Source organism: Natator depressus, chromosome 6 (assembly GCF_965152275.1).
Source record: "Natator depressus isolate rNatDep1 chromosome 6, rNatDep2.hap1, whole genome shotgun sequence".
NCBI lineage: Eukaryota > Metazoa > Chordata > Testudines > Cheloniidae > Natator > Natator depressus.
The window spans coordinates 73,986,033-74,012,609 of record NC_134239.1 but is presented as its reverse complement, the minus strand read 5'-3'; the positions used below and the strand labels follow the sequence as shown (position 1 = coordinate 74,012,609).

Genomic DNA, 26,577 nt, shown 5'->3' with positions numbered 1-26,577 from the left:
AAAAAAAATTAAAACCAGAGAGCCAAAACCAGAGAGAACGTGTATTTATGTTATGACAGATAAAGTACCCTAATTGCATCAGCACATTAGACATACAAAAGACAAGGTCCCTGCCCTGAAAAGCGTGCATTCCAATTCAGATAATTTCAAAAAAGATGAAAGTGGAGCAATGGCTCAGTATCAGAAGGCTAAATAGAAGCAGTAGGTTTTAAGGAGAGATTTGAAAGAGAGGAAACTCAATTGAAACACAGAGGGTGTGCAATCCAAGGTCAACATGAAAAAATATGAAGTTCAGAATATAAAAGAGAAAAGAGGGGGAATTTAAGGACAGGAGCTAAGAAGAAAATAAGGAGGAAATGGGAATATAGGAGAAAATGAGACCGAAGATGTAGGTGGGACAGACATGTGAAGAGCTTTGAAAATGAATACAAGAATTTTGAACCTGCTTCAGAAAAAGGATAAAAGACAAGCTGACAGATGAAACACAGTCAGAACAACAGAAGATGAAGATGAGTGGGGTTGGGTAAACAGTCAAAGCAGAAAGGATAGGAGGAGCAGGCTACACTAGTCAAAATGTGAGATGACCAAGGCATAGACCACATTTTTAGTATCTGAGAAAAAGGACTGGTTTTTGAGATATTATAGAAGGAAGAAGAGACAGAACTTAATGAGAGAAGGGGAGAAACAAAGAAGCCAAAGGTTGTATCAGGGTTTCAAGTTAGGGTGAATGAAGAAACTGGAGCTGTCAGGAGTAAAAAGGGACTGAGCAGGAGAAATTTTGGGAGGAAAGATAAATAGCTCTACTTTTAATATCTTTGAAATGTGATTCCACACCAGTTTACACCAGTGTAATTCTGCTGAATTCAGTGGAGTTACTCCCGATTTACCTCAGTGTGAGATCAGAATCAGGCCCACTGAGACCCTGAAACGGTGGCACAACATTAAATAAAAACATATTGGTGACAGAATCTTCAAAAGGGAAAAAAAAAATCAGAAAGCGTGACATATAAGAGCTTTCAGAGGCGGATTAGAGGTTTGTGGGGCCCTGGCCCAGAGTAAGCAGGGGCCCCTCCCCATCCCTTCCGCCTGTGTGCACCTCTTCCCCCCGCTCCCCCCCAGCGCTCCTGCCAGGGAGCTGGGTCAGGTGTGGAGGCTTGTCCAGCTTGTCTCACCTGCCCTGCCCGCAGGAGCGCCGAGTGGGCGGGGCACAGGGGTGCCCATTTTTCCAGGGGGGCACGGGCCCATTGGCCCAGTGGCTAATTTGCAACAGAGTACTTTAGAATAAAAGCCAGCGTATGGACATTAAAAGTGGAAAAAGCTTACCCTAAGTTACTTCAGTGGGGCCAAGATTTCACCCTTTTACTCTATGAATCTCACATTACTCAATTCTCATGGTTAGTGTATACAGAAAATAACTGTACATTGCCCAAACCTTTCAACTGTTTCCTTTCATTATTATTAATCATTTATGTTATGGTAGCATCTAAGGGCCAATCAGATCTGGGCCCAATTGTGCTAGATACTGTACAAACATAGGGTAAGTACTTTCATAACAACTGCTGGGGGAGAGGGAAACTGGCATTCAGAATTTAATTTTAAAAGATACTTTACTCTCTGCCTTCTTACTCTCAATTTCCACACCCCATCTCTAATTAGGGTCATAAAACCAGGCATAAATTAATAGTGACTAACTTAAGATTATGTAAAATGATTGAACGAAAGAGAGCCTACTATGTAAAAGACTGCCTTCTACAAAACAGTCCCAAATGTGCTTAGTTATTTGGTGAGTTTAGTAAATTCTGTGGCAACATTAATTTGTCCTTTGCCCATAAAATACCCTTCATTCACATCCTTGACCCTGCCCTGACAAACACGCAAAGCTAAATGTCAATTATTAGGCAGTGGACCTGATGGGGTTTTGTGGTCAGATGCCGCCTTGTGCTGAGGGGTTCCTCCATAACATCTGAAATTGGTAGGCAATCAAACTTTTGCTGCTATATCCCTCATGGTATGAAACGCACTTACTTCTGAAATCTGGCTCATTTCACCTGTCCCCACCTAAAAGCTTATTTTTTTAGAGATGTTTTTGAATGACCACCACTGTTGTTTTATTGTTTTGTACTTTTTGCTTTTGTTTACCCAGTCTGTAATTTTGTTGAGGTTGTAGAGTTATTTTATTAATGAATGAGATATTGTTTTTATGATTGTTGTTGAGCACCCAAAGTGCTTTTGCAGTGGTTACTTAATAAATAAAAATACTATTTTTACTAATGATTTATGTTCCTTAAAGTTCAGACACCAATGCCGTTGTGAAATGAAAAGCACAACGTACTGACCTGTAGATGATCTCACCTACTCTGGTTCTTGTAGTGGTAATGTATCTAGGAATCCTAAAGCAAAAAAAAGGAAGTATGGTGTGTCTATGGCATGTGTCAATTCTTATAACTGTATTCCAGTACAGTCATCTTAGAGTGTGATGGTGTTTTTGATCTAATAAGGGTGAGTGCATGGATACAGTGTTCTCTTCTGTATACAAGAAAAAAGAAAACATTTCTAAGGAAAATCCAACGAGTAGTTTAAAATCTGGCATTTCCTATTGTTAGACTGTGATAAAAGGACAGTTTATTTGATAGGACAAAAAGCATACTTTTATGTGCTATCAGGAAGTTAGAGAGACAATACTGAGGAGGCAGAGAAGCAGCTTACAGTAATGCCAAGTCTTGTGATTTTTCATGGTTTGTTTTAAAAAAATATTCTCATGAATTTCAGATTTCTGCTTTCATTTTGTGAAGTCCTGTCTTTATATAAAATGGGAACCACCTCCCATGACTGTCCCTTAGCAAGATAGCCACCATAACTATTTGACCTTTGCAGGTGAGGGTGCGCTCCACAAAGATGGAAACCATCTCCCAGAAACCGAGCTACCCTGAGAGAAGATGGTGGCTCCTTAGTCACCATGTGATGGCCAGGGAGAGGACAGCAACATTTAGAGATGCTGGGAATTGAACTGTGGGGACAGCAGGAAGGGGGGGACTGTGTTAGGGAACAGTACAGGAAGTAATAAGGAGTCAACAGAATAAGTGGGAAAGGGGGGCAGTGACAGAGAAAGAAAACGTGAGGAGGAACATGAGACTGAGGGAAAGGAAGGGAAATATGGTGGGGAGTAAATGTGTGGGACAAGAGACTGCTGGGCAGCATGTGAATGAAGCAGCTGCCTATCCTGTCTAACTAGGGAGGAGGATACAGAAGGACAGAATGTCAGAACCCCGTACCCCATGGAATGGAGAAAGGAAGTGGAGTTCAGACCAACTGGCAAACAGGGAGGTTTTCAGTTTTGTACATATACTGAAGGTTGAATTTTGAACTCGAGACAATCTCTCATAGGTTGGGTATGAGTGGCTTCCCCAAAGGTGAAAAATATCAAAATGCGGCCAACAAAAAAAAAAAGTGATTTTTTTTTTTAAATCTCATGTTTTTTGTGAGTTTGGATTCATTATTTTTTAATGTTTGTAGTTGGAAATACGGACCTCGGAGCTGATGAACAACAGTTCTTCAGTGGTCCAGAGCAGTGCTACTCAAAAGTGGTGGTCAGCGGACTGGTGCTGGTCCGCGAGCCATTGGCTGCCAGTCTGCGCGCACACTGGAGAAAAAAAAAAAATGCAGGTCCCCACATCAGATAGCTTGAGAAGCACTGGTCTAGAGCGTTTCCTAACCATATTGGGGCTTCAAGAGAAAAGAGATAAGAAGATCAAATATATGCAACTCAATATAGATTTAAGTTATCCCAGCATTTAAAAAAAGAAAGCAAAGAATCCATTTATGTCGCTGGGAGAGATGCATATTCGCATTCTGAGGAAGGGCAATACTGTCCTTTTGCTAAAAATCTCTTTTTCATGTATCTGAGTGCTCTGTGAGATTCTCTTTGTTGCAATGTCTTATAGCTAACTCAGTCTGCTTTACTGACATAGAACAATTTAAGTTTTCTTGTGACTCATCTTAAAGATAAGTTGTCCTAGCCTATTAAATGTATCACTAAAAGGAAGTCAAAGCAAATAGCCTTTTTCGGATGGCACTTGTGCCCTTGCCTATGCCTTATTTCTCAGACAAGTTACCAGAAAGTTGTTAAGCAAGACTTGCTTGTCTAATTTGTGTAAGAAATCAGAATTCTCCAGTTTAATTCTTCTGTTGCTCTAGGACTTCTCTGATCTATAGGAAGAACTGCATGAGTAAAAACTGAAGCAGAAAATTAGGAAATGGGAAAATCTTGCACAAAAATAGCAAATCATATTGATTCTTCAGGGCATAAACAATTTTTAAGAGCAGGCATATAAAAAAATAAATATCTGTGGCACTTATTATACAGTACATTGCCAATAACCCAAGCCAACAATGAACAAGGCAGCACTGCAGAAATAATTTGTACATAAGGATGAACAGGTTTTGAACTACACTCCAGAGCAGCAGAAGGACACAGGCTCTCTCTTTACCATTTCTATTATTTTTTGCTTGAGCAAAATTTTTATGAAAAATATAAAGAAAATCAATTCTTTGTTCATGTTATAAGTTTTTCTATTAGGGTGGCCAACTTTCTAATTTGTGAAAACCGGACAATGAGCAAAGGAACCTCCCTCCGCCCCCTACTCCGCCTCTTCCCCTGAGGCCCTGCCTCCTGCTCTGCTTCTTTCCCTCGAGGCTCTGCCCCCCCGCTGCTCCAGCCCATCACTCGCTGCTCTCTCCACCTTTCCCTGCCAGCTGAGCAGAGTTCTAGGGGTGGAGGGGTGACTGGGGCAGGACAGAGAAGGGAGAGCCACACTCTGGGGATGGGGATTGTGTTGGGGGGGTGACTGTGGCGGAACAAGGAAGGGAGAGTTGCGCTCCGGAGGTAGGCGCGTGACTGGAGCAGGATGAGGAAAGGAGAGCCACACCTGGAGCAGGACGGGGGGGTCACCAGTACCTCTCTCTGCTGGAGCCTTTCCTGAGTGCTCCTCTAAGCTCCAGCAGCAGCAGCTGCTCTTCCCACCCCCTGGTGACAGAGGCAGGTTACTGCGAATGACCAAACACTGTCTGGTCAAAAACCGGACACCTGGCAACCCTATTTCCTACATCTGTCTTACCATATCCACAGGATAGAAAAATGATATGATCTTATTTTAAATGAAGGTCTGTTTTTTCCCTTCAGTCCTCCAGAGGTACACAACAGCTCTTGGCGTTTAGTAATTTTGTATACCACTAATTCTCATCCTGAGAGCAGAAATACATGTTAAATAACAGAAATTTAAGGATAAAACGACAACTTGATGGCCAAGATTGTAGAGAGAGACCCAAAAGCAGATGGTGAGAAGGCAGTCAACAGTAATTTTAGACACTGGAAATGAGATCAGCATCATCCTATGGCAGTTCACCCATCCACCATTAAATGATAAAACTAAACAATTTGTCTGTTCTACTTAGGCTCTTAGACAACACCCAATTGCAATGGTATCTGAGTACCATCTATCTATGGAAATAAAGTTTGCTACTAAATACTGTGTAAAGTATTCTAGCAAAAACAAGATTTATGATCTAACCTTACAGTTTCTTATTCTTAAAGTTCTTTTGGCTGGATTATACACAGCCAACTCTCTTGCCCTGCCTTTAAGAAAAGTCACCAAAAGCTGCCAGCCACCCCTAGAAAATGTGAAGTTAAAAAACAGAACAACACACACACAAACCCTGCATTGTCAAAATTCTATTTTCTATCTCAACACCTACCATCCAGCAGTGGAGACATAATCCTACTGAAGCATGGCAAGTAGGTGGGGCATTTTTTAGTTGTTGTGGTGGTAGTAGCTATTGTCTTGAAAGAAAAGGGCTCAGATCCCAAGAGACAAATAGTAACATTTTAATTGGCTCAGTAATAAGCCACTTGACCACTTATTTCTAGCTAAAACATTTATTCACCATCAAGAACCTAATGAAGGATCAAAATCTATATTTGGTACTTAAGATAGATGAATAAAAGAATGAAGGCAGTCACTGAAAACATGGCAAGATTCTTCTAGCAAAGTAAGATTATTCTATTGTTTCCACTTCTTTTGTTCCTTCTGCGTGAACAGAGTTTTTACTAGATTGGTTCAAGACATATTCCCTGAAGACTCCACAATGGATTTGTAGTTTACTTCAGCTAGGAGCCAGTACTAGGTAGAGAAAACTGTTGTCTATTTTAAAGTTAATTTTAAATAACCTGTAGAAAATAAAAATAGATCCATGTAAGATTCCATTGTAATCAGAAAATGCTAAAAAGGAAAAAAAAATGTGAATGTTTTACAACTCTGATTATTGATCCAGAGATGAAGAAAAATCAATGAACTGATGTATTGCCTTGACTTGTAAATGTAGGCTCATTTAGTCCTAGCAATGCCAATATTATTAAACAGCTCCAAGGATTCCTAGAAACTGCTAACAGAATCATAGAATATCAGGGTTGGAAGGGACCTCAGGAGATCATCTAGTCCAACCCCCTGCTCAAAGCAGGACCAATCCCCAATTTTTGCCCCAGATCCCTAAATGGCCCCCTCAAGGATTGAACTCACAACCCTTAGTTTAAGCAGGCCAGTGCTCAAACCACTGAGCTATCTCTCTCCCTAAGAGTGATACAAGAATTACACCAATATATATTGACGTGTGCGGTCCAAAGGAATAAACACTGTTACTTATTTTACAATAAGTTACAAGATCCTTCAAGTCTTAACAGCATTAAAAAGTTCTGCTTCTCATCTCCCCAGCCCTCTCCAGTTCTGCTATAACATTTTATGGCATTTTGAATTGAATCCATTATGCTATATTGGAATGCTGAACAGCAATATTTTAATGTGATAAGCCAATTCAAAATGATCAACAATAGGAATAAAGATCAGTCTTTTCCATAGACTACTAAAAACAACATCACCTTATTTTGAGTCTTCAGGTATTAAAAGCATTCATACAATAAATCATCAAAGAGAATGTGCACAGAAAAACAACACACAAAATTTAACAAACAAGGAACACGCAAATTATCAGTGAAAGTGTATGTACAGCTTGACTATATTAGAAGGCTTTTATATGCTGTAATGCAAACTTGCCTTACAGAGACACAGTTTTACACTCAGTTTGGATTTAATTAGCACAAGACAAGAGATTGTTGGAGCCTAAAAGGATATTAGCAGCAACACCATAGAAACTAAAACCATTTCTAACTATCCAAGGAATATATGACAAAAGTACTGCTTTGACTCAAGACTGGAAGAATATTAATAAATTTAAATCCAAGAGTTCCCCTTCACCTGTATGAAAAAAAACATGCTTTTCAGGACAGCCCTATAATAATTAAATGAATACAGTATATTTTATAAAGATATAAATGCCTTTCTTAATATATATACTGTCCATCACAGAGAATTTAAGAGATTAAAGACATTGTGCAAGTAGCATACTTATAAAAATCATTTCATTGAGTTCAAACAAATAAATAAGAGAAAGGCTCCTGTTTCAATTTCCTGAACAGAACTGCAATGCATCATAAAAAGTAATCACTTAACCAGAGAATTTAACAAACATTAACACCTTTGCAAACCTACAGGGAATGTTCATCATAAATCCTCATTTAATTAACTAATAAATGTTGACATTTCACATTTTCATTAAGTTATATCAGGTCTGAATACCAAACTGGTCTAATTTAAGTTCTGACACCGGCCTATTTTTTATGACAGCAACAAACTCAGGTTTGAAATCTATCTCATCAACAATCTATTTCACCAATTTGTCCAATTATTCCATGACGTGGGACCAGGTGTTTTGATTTAGCCAGAATGGTCTAATAACCCATCCTCTGATAACAGGTACATTTAGTCTTATTGGTATCTAAAAATAACAGGAAGTCAATCACAATAGATTGACTTGTTAAATTAGAACCAAGATACACCAAAATAACATAGCATGCATCGGATGAAGTGAGCTGTAGCTCATGAAAGCTTATGCTCAAATAAATTAGTTAGTCTCTAAGGTGCCACAAGTCCTCCTTTTCTTTTTGAGGATACAGACTAACACGTCTGCTACTCTGAAACCTGACAAAATAACATGTTTTTACATAGCAACATTTAGTATATAATGAAGAGCACCAAACTGGAAAGTCCCCTGAGAACATCACCGACTACTGGACTATTTCTTGTCATACGGTGAGTATTGGCTGGCTACAGATGCAGCAAAATAAGAATAGAAAACGTATGCACACAGCTTTCACGCTGAAGCTTATGCTATAGTCATGATTATGCTAAAAAAATTCTAGTGCTTCTGTCTTTTTAGAAAAGACAAGTGTGATGCTACAGAAATAATAAGAAAAATAGCTGAATGAACACGGTTACTGATTTCAGAATTCTGATGCTGTGGTTATGAATAGGTCAAAATATACTTTTATAGATATTCCTTTAACCTTTTTTCTTGTGTTTTCTACATATTAAATTCTTTTAAATAAAATTATTACATCTCTGAGTTTCACACAGAAAGCCAGACGAGCCACGTTCTTCATCCTTAAACTAAATAATGCCTCCCTCTACCTAACTTCATTTTCTTACTTCCTATGAAATAAAAGAGAAAGGAAGTTGCCATTTCCTCTACCACTTTTGTTGTTTAGTTACTGACAAGCAAATCTCCCTTGTTCCTCAGTTGCCCTGTAGCACCTCAGGGCATTCAAAGTACATATATTTTGTCTGGAAGCAGTGCTGCTGGAACAAGGGGTGCTGGGGGTGCTGCCACACCCCCGACTTGAAGTAGTAATAACAAACACGTAATACATAGTTTCCATCATCGGCACCCCCAGTATAAAAATTGTTCCAGCACCCGACTGCACGGTCTTTTCCTCAGAGTCAGCTCTAAACCAACATCCCCAGCATAGCAACAACAGTGTGTGCTGGAGATGCACTCTTTTGCAGGAGACATAATTCAACACCCTGCTCACCACTTGTGCTCATTAAATAACCCATAGCACTTTATGCAGGGTGTTAGCCCCTACATCCTAGTCCAGGGGCGGGCAAACTTTTTAGCCTGAGGGCCGTATCAAGTTTCCAAAATTGTATGGAGGGCCGGTTAGAGGAGGCTGTGCCTCCCCAAACAGCCAGGCATGGCCCTGCCCCCGCCCCCATCTGACCCCCCCCTACTTTTCACCCCTGATGGCCCCCCCTGGGACTCCTGCCCCATCCAACCACCCCTTCTCCCTGACCGACCGCCCCTAACTGCCCCGTGCTGCCCCATCCAAGCCCCCCCTCCTTCCTGACTGCCCCCCCAGGACCCCTGCCCCATCCAACCACCCCTTCTCCCTGTCCCCTGACCGCTCCCGAAACCCCCACCCCTGACTGCCTCCCGCCGCCCCATCCAACCCCTCCTCTCAGGAATTCTTGACTGCTCCCCCGGGACCCCTGCCCCATCCACCCCCCCACTCCCTGTCCCCTGACTGCCCCCAGAACCCCTGTCCCTGACTGCCTCCCGCCACCCCATCCAACCCCTCCTCTCCTTCCTGACTGCCCCCCTGGGATCCCTGCCCCCATTCACCCCCCCATTCCCCGCCCTCTGACCGCCCCGACCCTTATCCACATCCCCTGCCCCTGAAATCCACTGCCCTCTATCCAACCCCCCCCCGCTCCCTTACCACACTGCCCGTAGCACCCAGAGCACCAGGACTGGCAGCCGCACGGCCAAGCTGGAGCCAGCCATGCGCCGTGCAGCACAGAGCACCAGGTCAGACCGAGGCTCTGCAGCTGTGCTGCCCCAGGAGCTCGGAGCCCCGCCGTCCAGAGCATTGCTCCGGTGACACAGTGAGCTGAGGCTGCAGGGGAGGGGGAAAAGTAGGGGAGGGGCCGGGGGCTCAGGGGCCAGGCAGAACAGGCCCGAGTTTGCCCACCTCTATCCTAGTCAGATTTTCATTTGGCTACGTTATTCTTCCCATCTTGTCCTTAACTGTTATTTAGTGTTGCTTGATTGCTATTAAAATAGCTGCTGCCTTCCACCCTTGAAATTGCTGTACTTATCCTGGTGTATAGCTTATAAAGCACTTTGGGATCATTTGGTATGAAATGTTCTATATAAATATAAACGTAACATATTAATACACTGATTATAGAAAACAGATGTAGCCATCCAGGGACGTGCTAAGAATGACAGTAGAGTTAATCATAAAAAACCCTACAGATGTATGTGAGTTCATGTTCTATTTCAGGAGTGTTCATTTCATAAAACAGTACATATTTTTCTTCTATTCCAGTGATGGATAATTTCACTCATCCACCAATACCCACACAATGCTATCTTCACTGCAAAGTCAAGAACTCATATTAACAGCAAACGCGAATAGAATTGCACTGCTAGTTCTAAGTAAAGATTCAATATTTTAAAATGCATTTTCCAGTCACTGTACTGAGCATATTTAATGATCCCACCCTTTTCAAGATATTAGCTGCATGCTGGCATAATGATGCAGAAGACCAACAGACTTTCACCTCCAAGACCCTACACCAACCTCAGGCCAGACCAAAATCATTCAGATGAGCTGCTACAATAGTTTAAAATTAATCTCTCTCATTCAGATATAAAAAGTAGAAAAAAAGTCACTCTTTCCTTATACACATTTATAAGTGGAACAAACAATAACTGAATATTCACAAACACATTTTTCCTTTAGAACTCAATTTCTGCTGCTTTTCCCTCACATACTTATTGCTCCATTTAAAGCTCAAGAGAGGAGGATAAAGTGCTTTGTGAAGAAATAACGTGTATTGATGATAAAAACACAAAATTAAAATCTGCCTGTGAATTCACTTCTATATGTCCAAAAAGATAATTTTTTTCTCAAAGCGTGCATGGCTGTCAAACATAACTTTCCTAACTGGAAAGTATTTCTTCACCAAGTCTCAAAGAAGAAAATACGGTTTTCACTTTTGGAAATACAGTTCTAATTTAATCAAACAAATCACAAGAAAAATTATTGGGTGACTCACCTTATTATGCATGCCACAAAATTGGACACACAGTTTACTATACTCTGAGATTTTTATACTACAGAGAATCTCAAACCTACCCTAACATGTACACTAACTTCCACTTGCCAAAGGCTCTCTGTAAAGCTGAGGGCAGTGAGAGAAAAAGAATGGTTATTTAACCATTTAATCAGTAAATGTGGGTATTCAAAATGTTTTGTCCACAGGGATCCCACTCTAGGTGCACATGTGCCCCATGCATTCCAGATCAAAGTCTTTGGCCAGCAGCATCCATTGGGACCACATCTGCATATCCTCTCACCCCTACTCATCTGCACCCAAGGGCATTAAGTGTAGAGCAAGCCCAACTGTCCTTCAGTTCCTTTGCCAATACAGTATCCTGGGGGTTCTCAAACTTCATTGCATCCCAACCCCCTTCAACAAAAATTATTACATAACCGGGGGGGGGGGGGGGGGAGACAAAGCCTGAGTCCACCCAAGCCCCGCCACATCCAGGGAGGAAGGGGGGGAAAGCCAAAGCCTGAGCCCCACCACTCAGGGCAATGAGGCTCAGGCTTAGGCTTCAGCCCTGGGTGGTGGGGCTCCGGCTTCAGCTTTGGCCCAGGCCCCAGCAAGTCTAACGTCACTTATGGCAACCCCATTAAAACAGGGTCGCGATCCACTTTGGGGTCCTGACCCACAGTTTGAGAACCGCTGCGATATCCCAAAGCTAAAAGACTCTTCAATGGCAAGGAAGTATGAGTTGGATTAGCCTGCCCTCTAGACCTGTCACCAAATGCTACTAATAGCCTCGGTGACTTATGGAACAAATAGTAGAGTGGAGGACTACCATCAAGACACTGAGCGTGTGAAGTTTTGTTTCTACAGAGATCAAATGGGGTTTGGAGAAAAACTCTGGAAAATATATATATATTGATTCAAAATGACACCACTTTAGGTAAGAATTTAGGATGCTGAGTCCTCAGAGACACCTTGTTTTTGTGAAAATAGCATAGGGAGGTCCTGCCCTTAACACTTGAATCCCACTCACCCTTTGAGCAGAGGTAACAAAAATGCTTCCTTGATAAAGAGGTGGTAAAGGAGCATGACGGTAAAGGCTCAAAAGGAGGAGATCTATTAGGGCCAGCAGTACAATATTTAGGTTCCCAAGAGGGGAAATGTCCCTCGTTGGGGGGAAAATACATGGATCAGACCTTTCAAGAACTTAGATATAATTGAATGTGAGAATATGTAAACCTTGAAACGGAGGGCAACAGGCAGATATCCTGGCTACACAAACCCTACCCAAGCTAAATTAAAGTCCTAAATGTTTCAAAGATAATAGATAATCCAGAACAACAGGATTAGATGTCGCTAAGGGTTAAAGGTCATGCTGTGCAGCCCAGAGCAAAAATAGTGGGAAAAGCATTTAGAATGCCCATCACTTGAGGACATTGCCAGCTCACCAGAAGGGCAGGACTTGAAGGACAGTGACTTTGCCTCAGCCATGAGATCAATGCCACTGTATCAGTGATCCTAGGGGTTTTCTATTTTATTTTTATTTTTTGTCAGCAGGCTAAATTAAAAAAAGTGTTAAGTACTAAACTAACTAAACTCTGACAGAAGGAAGCAGGTGGGCACTGCTAAATTCTGTCTTGCTGCCATGACTGGTAAGAAGAATTCCATCTTACATGCATGGGGGTGCATGCACATCTAGAGTGGGATCCATGTGGACAAATATTTGAAGAACAATTATTTTTATTACTCCTGAAGTTTTCAAAGAAAATACAGGATTTGTTACTAAGAGTGAAAAAGGTAAATCATCATACAGAAGAAAAGTAATAATCTTTGCCTTCCCTTCTACTTCCTCAGTACAAAGATGGTAGTCTAGATTCTCTGGTGTGTCTAACTGCCATTGAGTGTATCCTGATTCTCTGCTTCACCTCACCTCAGCCCCTCTCTGATAAAGCAAGCTCAGGACTGCTCTAACGTGCAGCACCTGGCTTTGTGCATTGCTATTCTGTACCCATGAAAGTTCACAGACTCAGGGGCTGGGGTAAGGTAATATATGAGCCAGCTCTGCTAGCTTTACACTCACTGAGGACTCCCCCATGTTATGGAATCCTCCAGCTGAGTGTTTGCAATCAGTCTCCACTCCATTTGTACTGTCAGGTGGTGAAAAGGGAGCACAGTGGAGCAAAGAAATTGCTGAAGAGCCTAAATCAGTCAGAATAAATAAGGGGAGAATGGGGAGAGAATGTAAATTAGTACCTACCTGTAAATAACAGGGAGAAACATATCTCTGTATAGTAGATACTGTTAAGCAAATTAGAGGGACACGGCAATGTCTGATAGGTAAATTTAACTGCCTGTATATTGCAACAAAACTCTCACCCACTTGGGTAATTTTTCCACATTCTGCCTATATACGTAGATTCTACCTCAGAGAAATAATTGAAATGCAGAAATGATAAGGTAGGAAAAATTCTATTGCCCAGAACAAACCAGATCTCATTGCAACATGGAAGTTGAAGGGACTTCTCAATTACAATAATCTGGGTTTCCACTAACGTTATTAAAATAGAAATAAGTAAATCTTACAACTTCAGCATTTAGCAAGCACCTCTTAAAACTTGGTTAGACCAACAAAATACTTTCGAAGACTTCATGCAATTGTGTACAATTCTATTGCTTTTACAAAGATTCTACCTCTGCTAAATTAAAATATAGAAAGAGTACTGCAGATAGGTGCGGATTTACTTTTTAGTTCATCACATAACTCAGAAGCAATTCTTAACAAAAGCTCACAAGGAGCAGAATACTTAGGGATCAAATAATAATTCTATTGTATAGCAAAACAATTTTTTTAAATAATAGAAATAATGATAGGACTTGATAATCTTCTTCCTGACTTTTCTAGTGCTGACAAGAGGGTGAGAGGAGTAATTGTCCCAGACTACAAAGGAACAGTTTGTTTTTTCTAAATTAGTATAATAGAAAAAAAGAGACTAAAAATGCTTCTGTCATACTAAAAATATTAGATATAAATTGTATATAAAAATGTTTGCTGATACGACAGCAAATATAAAGAAATTCAGAATGAAAACAGGTTACAGGATATAAAACATGATAAACTCTAAATTAGATTTTAAAAAACGTAAGGCATTCCCCAGGGGTATGTGAATGGTCAACAGTCAGAAACTAAATTATCTTGTTTTAAACAGGTATAAAACAAGCAACTTCAGTTTCTAGTAATCGGTTTCTCAGTCTTTATGAATACAAACAGAACAGGCAACTCGTGAATCCCTACCATGCTGTAAAACCCAACGTTTTATAATCCATACAGGCATACTGAAATTATAATTTTCAATAACATACAATTAATTTAATAATCAAAATAGCATTATAAGAATGAGATTATACTTTAAGCAAGGCTTGAGTATTTTTCATAAGCAATTCAGTGTACAGTTAAAGATCAAAGTTTATGAGCTCAAAATATGATCTACTTTTTTCCCTTGCATCTCTGTGAGAAATCCATATTATTCTTTTGTAAGGTTTTTTTCTCTTCCCAAAGCAAATATTTCATTTGCTTCATTGGTATTTCTTTTTATAAAAAAACAAAAAAAAGCAAAACAAAATGCCAGCAGCACAGCAGTTGTGACATGCCCTATATAATAAACTGGTGTATATGCACAATGAAGGACAAGGAATTGGTAAGTATTAAAAAGACTACTACACAAATTTTAAATTTCAGACATTTAGAGAATTCACAAACAACAAAAATTGTTGACAATATAATTTTTTAAACAATACAAGTTGTTAGAAACTCAGTGCTTTGTAGTTTAGCTCTAAAAAGTACACAGCACAAAAAAGAGATTTCTAACTGGAGTTTTAATACTATCACACAAGAAAAATGATGAAACAACATTACAATTTTTACTGAAACCCTAAACTCATAGGCATATGGCCCATTCTACACCACAGACTAATCATGCTAGCAACAATTGTTACTAACATGGTTCCCTGCTCAGTATAAAGAAAGATTATTTTTTTCCTGAAAGCCATATCATAACAGTTTCAGAGTAGCAACCGTGTTAGTCTGTATTCGCAAAAAGAAAAGGAGTACTAGTGGCACCTTAGAGACTAACCAATTTATTTGAGCATAAGCTTTCATGAGCTACAGCTCACTTAACAGTAGTACCTATTCCAACAATATGGAAATATGTTTTAGGTAAACCAGTGAAGGAAGCCAGGCTACCAAAATTGGCCATTAGCATGGTTTCAGCCTACTATGAACAGAGCCTCAGAAGCGAGGGGCCTCTCCATCATGCCGAGGTATTCTAGAGTATAAGATTTATTATTCTAAGATACCTGCTAATAGCCACAAGGTCTTGTCAAGAGGAAGAGTGAAGATTAGACAAATTAAGCTCTGAAATAATATGTACACACCTCATTTTAACTGGACAGCATTCACTGCAATATTCAGTGATCAAACTAAAGTAACTGGTTAAAAAAATTATTAAAACTTGTAATTGAGGGCCTGATCCTGCAATCCTCAGTTAGGCAAAACTAGTGATTTCAAGGGACTTCAGCGCAAGTAAGGACTACAAAGTCTGGTCCTTACGTATTTATTGTCGAACATTCCTAAGTTGCCCCTGCTGCCTGTAGCTGACAATTCTAGGCATAACGAATCTGCATGTTAGTTTTCACAGTTTTTTCAAACCATCCAGATAGTGCGTAACCTTTTACATACCCTTCTATACTAGCACAGTTGCTCATCAATAAGTTCATAATGCTGACTACTCCATATGAAACAGGCATGGAAAACTCTTTCTGGAATAATTTTAAGGGGTCCTAAACTCAATACTGGATTTAGTCAAGTGCATACAAGTAGCATTCCAAGTGCCATTCCAGAACCAAGGCTAAGAGCTAAAGCTAGAGTTATGATGAAAAATGTAACTCATAAATAACCAATACTTTATGTGATTTTCTCATCCTTACCTGCTGAGCTGAGCAGAACACTGAAGTCCGTTCCCCTCTGAGATTCTCCACTTTCATTTTGTGCCTCTTTCTCAGCATCTTCACCTTCATAACGGTTCCAGTTGGAGACTATCTTTCTTTTTGAATAGCCTCTCAGTTCATCCTTTTTTTCTTCTTGTGATTCAGCATCATCATCATCATCATCTGCCTGTGACATTTAAATGATGATATAAATAAGTAAGATTCATCCAGCATTTAGCTTTTATACAAACATCTCCTGGATCCTCCAACCAAAATATTAAAGCCTGCACATACAAATAGGAAGTGGCGGATCTAATTTTGGGTTATGGGATCATGACATGGAAGCGGTCAAAAGCCACTGCGATATACCATGTTGCCAATAACAGGAAATGTTTATATATACACGCTCCACTATTTTGTATGAGCTTTAGGTAAATTACCTTTTCCCTCTTCTTAATCCCAAAGCATCAAATAAAAACTCTAAAACAAGTTTAGGGAACTACCTCTTTTTTTGATGATGTGGTGCCAGATCTGCATTGCTAGGAGCTAGTGCACAGCTATGATTTCAATAAAATAAAGATCCAAAATCCACCTGCCACGCTAATTGAGGAGAAGCCACCTGACCAATTCCTCTAGATTGAATGGTTTGCTATGGGCAAGCAAATGTTTTGGACTGAAATACCCAACATAATCCAATCTAATCCCCACTATTTAAATATGAGGAGACACACTTCAACAGTAAACCATGCTTGGGCATGCTTTAGTAAGGTATTATTGCATTTTTTGGTTGGCTGATGGCCCTTGGCCAAATACACCCAACACACCAAATACAAATTGCCTTTACTGTTGTTGCTTATCACTTTAATAAAGAATCTTCCAAAATTCAGACAAGGCAGACCCACCTAAGGCAACTCTGGCACCATAATTAGCTACCATACACAGAGCTGTCTGTACCACTTGTTCCTGTCAAGCCATGATCAAAATACGACCCTATGCTTCTTACTCCAGCCATGCCAGTTTTCAGAAAACTCGCATGGATTTAATTTCAGCTGAAATGCGGAGATAACTCCAAATGAGATTCTATTTTTCAGGGTCTTTTTCCATCAGCTACATTAAATACCAAAGCTCAAATAAGCAGGGCACTGAAGTTAAAATTTCATTTTGAGCTTTAAGAAATAAATCACAAAATTATCATAGCGTTAATGGGAATTGTGCAGCCTAATTCTCTAGGTACAAGGCTGAAATTTACCTTTGAATGGATAAACTTTAAAAAAATATAAATTTAGACCATTGCAATTCCAATATAGTGCTTCACAGAAGTAAATAATACATATAATAATATACACAAATAATATATTGGCATAGTCTAAAAAAGGTTCTGCCACTAATTACGTTTACAAATTCAACGTTCAGATTACTTAAACGTATATTTTTATCTTCAAAACTACTATTGATTTTATCAAATACATATATTTTTAAACATTCCTTTTTTTGCATAGTGAAGCTTTAGAGACTAAATTTCCTTACTATTTCTACATGGTGGCTATTTTTCACCATTAGTAATTATCTAAGACGTACATCCGTACATATAAACCTCTTTCTTTCCACTTCACACTTTGTTCTCATCTACCTATTCAGAGAGACTTTTTTGCTACCTTTGGCATCATAACATTGAAATGAGAAATTATTTTTACTTTGGTAGCAAGAAGATATCAGTATTAAATGTGTCCCCTAAATATACCACAATATCCAATAATCATACAAGTTAAAACAAAACCTAAGAACTACCTTAAAAGGTCAACTTTTAAATAATGTGACCTTAAGTAAGCAAACAAAAAATTTTATCTTTACACTTTTTTAAAGCAATATCTCCAAATAGCTGCAACTTTAAAGGGTCACCATCAGCTTGACATCCAGTCAGTTTGAAAAATGAATTTAAAGTAGTTTCAATACCACATTTTCCCCCAAGTCTCCAGTCAATTTCATGGGATGTTTTTTAGTTACATTTCCCTTTTCTTTTTTTTTAATTTTCACTCATTTACTGTGTTAAAGACACACACAAAAATAGGAAAAACTAAATGAATGTACAAAGTTATCAAATGTAAACGTAACAAAAACAGAAAAAACAAAATATTTCTCTCTCTAATCTCAGTAGAAGCAAGTTTACGTGTTAATTTAACAAAAATAGGAAGTAAAATTCAGACAGAAGAGTGATTTTTTTAGTTTACAGTGTTCCTTTAACTTGTTAAAAAATATCATCATGAATATGTAGCTTGTCAATGATGTTGGTCTTCAACCAAGAATGCTACTATTTATCCCCAAGACAGATATAGGGGTTGTGTATACAAACACTTTGTAGCAAGCTGGGATGTAAATCTACCTGATACTAGGTTGCAGGACACTAAATGCGCTTTAATCCACTCCTGTTTCAAAGCAGGAGTCTTTCTAGGGCTACGTCTACACTGGCAATTGAACGACAAACCTTCCCCTCCCCCCGAAAGACAAATGTTTTGCCACAACAAGCACCAGTGTGAACAGCAGGTTGTCGGCAGGAGCACTCTCCTGCCAACAACAGAAATGCCGCTCATTGGGGTGGAAGTTTTTTGTTGGCAGGAGAGCCGTCAAACAGCGGCTACACTGCACACCTTTTAGCGGCACAGCTGCAGCGACACAGCCCTGTCGCTAACAGCTGTGTAGTGTAGACATAGCCTGAGGAAGCCTTTGCGATTTTGCAGCTGGGATTGGGTGAGGAATGGTATGAAAAAGACTAGTCACGCAATCCCAGGAGATAAAGCAGAAAATTAGGCTATTCTCTACAGGCAGCGGTTATGGCAGATGAACAAAACAAAACAAAACTACATCCTGCCCCTTTAAGGACTAAGCCATATCAACAAAGCTCTCCAAAGGTCCGTACATGGGGGATGAAAATGAGCCAGGTTTGCCTCAGGCTCATCAACTGCACAAGAGCTTGTGCTATTTCAGAGCCCCCTTGCCCAAGAGCATCTTTCACTTCCCCTCAGACCCCATCATCCTGCTCCCTTTTGGAAGAGATTAGTGTCACCGATTCCCCACCTCTGATCCCAACCTACTCCTTTGCAAATCCTATGAAAGGGCCAGGCAGCTGTGGACAATTTGTAGCAATGCAGGATAACTCTTCCCACATTTCCCAGGGTACAGACACCCCTTCACACACAGATTTTGCACAATGAGTTGGAAAGGTATAGCAGCTGAGAGGAAAGCAAAAACAGGATCAGACATTTGGTTCAGCCACTTTCTTACAGACAAGTTGATGCTGATACCTATGCTTCAAGAATGAGGGCCCTAAAATGAATGGAATACGGTTTTCAACTGGACAATTCCCTGGAATCAGCACTCTCCTCTTGACTGGAGCCTAAGTATTGAGTTTTGGCTCAAACCATGAGCTAAAAGGAATGGAGAAAATATAACAGCAATCTATAACATCCTGCCTGTACTCAACCACTCACTAAGGGGAGAGTACATAGTCTTAGCACATTTGGCATGCACACATACACTCACACTCAACAAACACTGTGAATTCAAGGCTTTTTAATACAACTCTAAAAATTAAAGAAAGAGAGATCTTCCAAATGGAATACATTATTTTAAATAGTTGTATCTGATAACCAAGAGAAGTTGTCATCGTCCCTCTTAAAATCCTCTTTATATTATCCTACTGAGAGAAGACTGAAGCATTTTATCTGTCTTTCTAGGTACTTATATGTTCCCCGCTCTTCCATTGTAGCTTGAGTATATTTCCATTTTCTCTTTCTCTGGGCATTCCTGTTCTTCCTCCCTATTATATTGCTGATATACTTTACTTTGTCCTTCTCTTGCTTCTTTTATACCCTATAGTACTTTTTCCTCATTTTCTTTTCCAACTTTTGCAATATATAAGTACTGTAACTCATTTTATGCTTTTCCTCTTCTGACTTCCCTCTACCTGCTTTCAGTACTATCTCTATATACTCATCTCGTGTATCATCACCTTTCCCTATTTTGTGCAATTATTACCTCTTTAAAACTCCTTGCAACCACATTCATCATATGCTACTTTTTTCCCTGGCACTGCAATTGCTCTGTACTGAACTTTAAATATTATGCCCATCAGAAAGTTTCAGGTTTCCTTAATCCTTTTCCCTTTATTTTGCCCAGTTATAAGGCATTGTTAGTCTGGATTTTCCAGTGGTAACAATTCTATCCATCCACAAACACACATAGATTGCATGACGTAATTAGCCATATAGTTACCCAGGCAAAAGGTTTACAAACTGGATTCCTATTGAATAGTATGTATATTGCACTGTGCTAATAAACTTTACATTTATTTATAGAAAGTGATTCAAAATAGGTGAAATTTGCTACACAAAGAACACGTTGCCCCATAGAACTTACAATATAAAAACATCTGTCTCAATAAATACAATACAAATACAATATATTGTTGTCTCACTGTTCCCTCGTACTTCCCAGGGACCAGGGATGAGTATAAAAATATTGCTCGGGCATGTAGGAATGAAATCAGGAGGGCCAAATCGCACCTGGAGCTGCAGCTAGCAAGAGATGTCAAGAGTAACAAGAAGGGTTTCTTCAGGTATGTTGGCAACAAGAAGAAAGCCAAGGAAAGTGTGGGCCCCTTACTGAATGAGGGAGGCAACCTCGTGACAGAGGATGTGGAAAAAGCTAATGTGCTCAATGCTTTTTTAGCCTCTGTCTTCACGAACAAGGTCAGCTCCCAGACTGCTGCGCTGGGCATCACAACATGGGCAGTAGATGGCCAGCCCTCAGTGGAGAAAGAGGTGGTTAGGGACTATTTAGAAAAGCTGGACGTGCACAAGTCCATGGGGCCGGACGAGTTGCATCCGAGAGTGCTAAAGGAATTGGCGGATGTGATTGCAGAGCCATTGGCCATTATCTTTGAAAACTCATGGCGAACGGGGGAAGTCCCAGATGACTGGAAAAAGGCTAATGTAGTGCCAATCTTTAAAAAAGGGAAGAAGGAGGATCCTGGGAACTACAGGCCAGTCAGCCTCACCTCAGTCCCCAGAAAAATCATGGAGCAGGTCCTCAAGGAATCAATCCTGAAGCACTTACACGAGAGTAAAGTGATCAGGAACAGTCAGCATGGATTCACCAAGGGTAGGTCATGCCTGACTAATCTAATCGCCTTCTATGATGAGATTACTGATTCTGTGGATGAAGGGAAAGCAGTGGATGTATTCTTTCTTGACTTTAGCAAAGCTTTTAACACGGTCTCCCACAGTATTCTTGTCAGCAAGTTAAAGAAGTATGGGCTGGATGAATGCACTATAAGGTGGGTAGAAAGTTGGCTGGATTGTCGGGCTCAACGGGTAGTGATCAATGGCTCCATGTCTAGTTGGCAGCCGGTGTCAAGTGGAGTGCCCCAGGGGTCGGTCCTGGGGCCGGTTTTGTTCAATATCTTCATAAATGATCTGGAGGATGGTGTGGATTGCACTCTCAGCAAATTTGCGGATGATACTAAACTGGGAGGAGTGGTAGATACGCTGGAGGGCAGGGATAGGATACAGAGGGACCTAGACAAATTGGAGGATTGGGCCAAAAGAAACCTGATGAGGTTCAATAAGGATAAGTGCAGGGTCCTGCACTTAGGACGGAAGAACCCAATGCACAGCTACAGACTAGGGACCGAATGGTTAGGCAGCAGTTCTGCGGAAAAGGACCTAGGGGTTACAGTGGACGAGAAGCTGGATATGAGTCAGCAGTGTGCCCTTGTTGCCAAGAAGGCCAATGGCATTTTGGGATGTATAAGTAGGGGCATAGCGAGCAGATCGAGGGACATGATCGTTCCCCTCTATTCGACATTGGTGAGTCCTCATCTGGAGTACTGTGTCCAGTTTTGGGCCCCACACTACAAGAAGGATGTGGATAAATTGGAGAGAGTCCAGCGAAGGGCAACAAAAATGATTAGGGGTCTGGAACACATGACTTATGAGGAGAGGCTGAGGGAACTGGGAATGTTTAGTCTACGGAAGAGAAGAATGAGGGGGGATTTGATAGCTGCTTTCAACTACCTGAGAGGTGGTTCCAGAGAGGATGGTTCTAGACTATTCTCAGTGGTAGAAGAGGACAGGACAAGGAGTAATGGTCTCAAGTTGCAGTGGGGGAGGTTTAGGTTGGATATTAGGAAAAACTTTTTCACTAGGAGGGTGGTGAAACACTGGAATGTGTTACCTAGGGAGGTGGTAGAATCTCCTTCCTTGAAAGTTTTTAATGTCAGGCTTGACAAAGCCCTGGCTGGGATGATTTGATTGGGGATTGGTCCTGCTTTGAGCAGGGGGTTGGACTAGATGATCTCCTGAGGTCCCTTCCAACCCTGATATTCTATGATTCCCCGTCTATCTGTCTGTATCCATCTGATGTCTCTTATCTTATACTTCAACTGTAATACCTTTGGGCAGGGGCCAAATTTCTTTGCTGTATTTCTACAGTGCCTAGCACAATAGGGTCCTGGGTCCATGACTAGGGCTCCTAGGCACTATGATAATACTAACAATAATAAAACACTAACAACACAGAAAGTGGCTTATGATCTTAATACTTGTAATGTTTCATGGAATAAAATGGGCATTCAGAAGCTTTTATGAAGTAAGCCAAGTAGGGAGGCTGGTTTGTATTAATTGAGTGGCTGCTCTAAGCATGAATAGAAACACAAGAGGTACATTAATAGCACAGCAACTTAAATTCCTCTTGGGAAGCCATATAAGCTTTTAATTTAGTGCACCAAATTCATTCCTGGCATATTGATAGTGAGATTAATGGGGCTGCATCAGGACAATTTGCCCCAAAATGAGTAACAACACAGCCTCAAAAAAATCCATTTTCACAAGGGTGTTCATTAAAGGTATTTTTTCCCTTAAATCCAGAAATGTACAAGAGAGTCCTCCAATAACTTAATTTTCTCAATCACAAATGGAGTCAGGTAGATTTGTAACCTTTGAAGATAATACTGTATATAACAAAAGTTTTATTCTAGTCTTTTGCACTACCCTACTTATATCTCCTGGACATACATTCAGCCCTTCTGTATTGCAAGCAGATTAAGAATTCATGAATTTAACCTAACAAGGGCAAAGGGCACTTGTGTAATATGGACAAATTCTGCCCTGTGAAGCCAAAACAGAATGCACACTCAGAATGATGGTAGTTCAGGCAGACTTGCATTAATTTTACACTGTATAGATTAGTGGTCACCAACAGGTAGAAGCGATCAACTGGTTAATCCTGGAGCCTCCACCAATCGATCGCAATCTCCGGCCGCTAAAAGTCCTGCGGCGCAGCGGGGCTAAGGCAGGCTCCCTACCTTCCCTGACCCCATGCCACTCCTGGAAGTGGCCAGCACACCTCTGCGGCCCCTGGAAGGAAAAGGAGGCTGGGGTCTCCGTGCACTGCTCCTGCCTGCAAGAACCGCCCCCACAGCGCCCATTGGCCAGGAACGGGGAACTGCAGCCAACAGGAGCAGCGTGTGAGGTACTTGCAAACAGAAGCAGCATGCGGAGCCATGTGCCTCCCCCTAGCAGGGGCTGCAGAGGCAAGCCAGATGATTACACTCCACTGCTGGCCAGAGCCCAGGACTCTGCAGCCACCCCAGGTGCAGCAGCCAGGAGGGACCCTGGCCGCAGGGCCGGCAGTGGAGTCCCCAGGCATAGGGCCAACAGCCGGGACCCCAGCTGCAGCGGGGCCCAGTGGCAAGCAACAGAGTCCCCAACCGCAGTGGCGGAGTCCCCGGCAGCGAGGTCCACCAGCCAGGATCCCCAGCCCCCAGGCAGCGCAGCCCAACATAAAATGTGAGAGTGCTGCAGCACCCCTCGCATCCGAAGTTCCCCGGTTAAGCGTTTAACAGTATAACCAATAAAATTTTAATCGGTTACATGGTTATTTTTTTTAACCGCTATTTACATCCCTAATTTAGACTACACATAAATAAGGAAAATATGGGGCATAAGCAAGGATAGAATATAGCCCTAAAACCACAGCTATTAAGTGGTTATCTGCATTTCACACTTCTTGTACAGATTTTCAAAAAATAAATGTAAATGACTAAAATATTTCATAATATGGTTGTCATATTTTAGACATTTTTCACAGATGGAAAAAATGTTTTATAATGGTAACCCGCAACACACTTCTGTGGAGATATAACAGGCTGGTAGCTTACCTATTTAGAACCCCATTTTTACAAGAAGTTATTGTCACACAAATATAGAGATTGTTTTTATAAGTCACAAGTGAAAATATACTTTGGACTAAAATGGGACATACAGCTGAAAACCTAGAAATAGGTCCAATTTACAAAGTGTGGTTGAAAATAGTTTAGTAATTTAGTTACAAAGGGACAAGTAAATTAAGTATTTTCGCCTATTTCTAATTACCTCCACCATGATTCATACAGGAAATTGTCAGCTGATAATGGCTAGGCAGGTGAGCCGTAGGGATTACGGATATCTATGTTAGGGTTGTTTTCATATATGCGTAAATAAGCAAAAAACAAAACACTGAGTCAAGGCACAGATCCTACAATGAACATCATGTAGGCTGACCCCTGTGCCTGCAGAATTAGGGCAAAATTGTACACACAGCTAGTTTATGTAGCCACGTTCCTATAACCGTCAACCTCATCTTCCATTCATTAAATCCACTAGATAAATCTTGTCTTAATATACACTCTGATATTGGAAACATTTATACACAAGTAATCTCCCTGAGAGATACTCAGCAGGCCTGAAGTAATTTTCACATCGTTACATACAATCTAAAATTGAACGTTTTGCTTTCAAGTTTACACTTACCACATATTCTGCATGGTACTCACACAATTGATGACAGTGTCTCACTTCCCAAGTAAAATTTCAACTTTTTTTTAAAATGAGTGTAAGTGAGGAGATCCTACCCCATAAAGTACTTATTGGCCTTGGGGAAGTCGTACCGGTCTAGAAGCCTGTAGGTCATGAATCCTAGTTTCACTTTTTCCACAAACCACCATTAATATTTTTGCAGTTCCCAACCCATATTACTGAGCAAGCTCTATACTCCTACCTGGGAACAGAACCTAAATCTCTAATGTAACAGATCCAGATCACTTCCATTAACTTCACTGCCTTTCAGAAGAAATGAACCAAATTTGTAATTTTGGCTATGTTGGCTGCAACCATGGACCTACCCATTAGACAACACTCCCCATCCATAATCTGGAAGAGAACCCACAAATTCGGGCACTCAACATTCCACTGTTGTCTCACAAACAGTTCGGGAACCCACTGGCAAAAGGTGAATCAAGGGGTTGTCCACATAGAAGATAACAGCCAACTTCTGCTACCAGTTAATTACTCCTAAATTCAAATGATAAGAAGCCTGTGCTATGGCTCTGAAGGGCATTGGCTGAAACCCTGCTGACAACCTAGGTGAAGAATAAATAGTATGTGATCATGCAGTGAAAGATTATTACAATGCATAAACGCAAAAGGGAAGAATTAAGATTTCATATATTGTCTTACATCTGGTACTTTCTAACTTGAGCACTTAAAATAACATTAAAGTTGCAAAGTTAACAGTTTTGTTTGGGGGGTGTGTGTGTATATATATATATATATATATATATATATATATATATATATATATATATATATATATATATATATATATATATATACACACATACACACACACACACACACACACGCAAACACCAAACAAAACTGTTAAAATAACATTAAAGTTATATAAACACACGCACACACACACACACCCCTCCCTTAAATAAGCACTTACTGGGGCACTAGATGCTTCATGGTATTGCTCACTGGATAGAGTTTTTCACCTGTAGGTGAGCAGTTTGAATCTGGCACAGCTAAGCAGGGATTAAAAACTGTTCCTAATTTATGGAAGTTTGATGGCCCCTCTATTAGGAGGGGAGTTTGCTAATTCTTAGTTCCAGCTCAACTATCAGAAATTCACCACCACAATTCACACTAATTGGAAAACTCAGCAGAGAAGCCAAGAACTGTATAGGCCATGGAGAATGAACTATCCCTGATCCCCCTAAAGAAAGTCATCTCTCTCCACAGTCAGGGTTGAGCACACTGCAGGGTATCGTGTATGAGACACTTGCCTGGATGTTGTCCTGTAGATAAATAGGACTTCATTTTCCAGCCTTGTCAGTCCAATAGTTTTCATCAACACTAAATCAAACATGATTTTATATTAAGTCAAAGTTTGTGGTTATGTTAAAATAATTTGCAAATGTGTAAACTCACTCATTAAATAATGTGTATAAATTGTCACATGGAACCGCACTGACTGGGCTGCTATGTTACTTCCAAACTGACATTGTAATTCGTGAGAGCAGAGTATGCTTTTCTTGCAAATATTCAGAAACAAATGTAAATATAAAACGACAGCCCTAATCTTGTTAGAAACAACAGGTTTGAATAAATCCTTCCAAAATGAGTGCATTGAAACAAGGGTTTTAGCATTTCAGTCAGATTAGTGATCGTTGCTAATGCACTGAACGTATTCATGCAAGATCAATTTT

The 26,577-nt window shown here is 40.4% G+C and overlaps 2 protein-coding genes across 8 annotated transcripts in view; one reads left to right on the top strand and one right to left on the bottom strand.

Moving 5' to 3' along the window:
• Window positions 1–26,577, top strand: part of CHRM5 (cholinergic receptor muscarinic 5) — an 80,903-nt gene that overhangs the window by 15,048 nt on the left and 39,278 nt on the right. The window contains exon 2 of one of the 7 annotated variants that reach the window (XM_074955734.1): window positions 20,481–20,601. The exons of 3 other annotated variants lie outside the window; for them this stretch is intronic. The gene's annotated coding sequence lies outside the window, so the exon portion shown is untranslated. Of the gene's footprint in view, window positions 1–20,480; window positions 20,602–21,046; window positions 21,147–26,577 lie in introns of those variants that run through there. 3 more of the 7 variants (XM_074955739.1, XM_074955737.1, XM_074955738.1) reach the window with 3 other exon arrangements.
• The window catches only part of AVEN (apoptosis and caspase activation inhibitor), a 172,160-nt gene that overhangs the window by 117,151 nt on the left and 28,432 nt on the right, over window positions 1–26,577 (bottom strand). Inside the window, exon 2 of the mRNA XM_074955740.1 lies at window positions 15,990–16,176. Coding sequence (XP_074811841.1) covers window positions 15,990–16,176 — 187 coding nt within the window. The remainder of the gene's footprint in view (window positions 1–15,989; window positions 16,177–26,577) is intronic.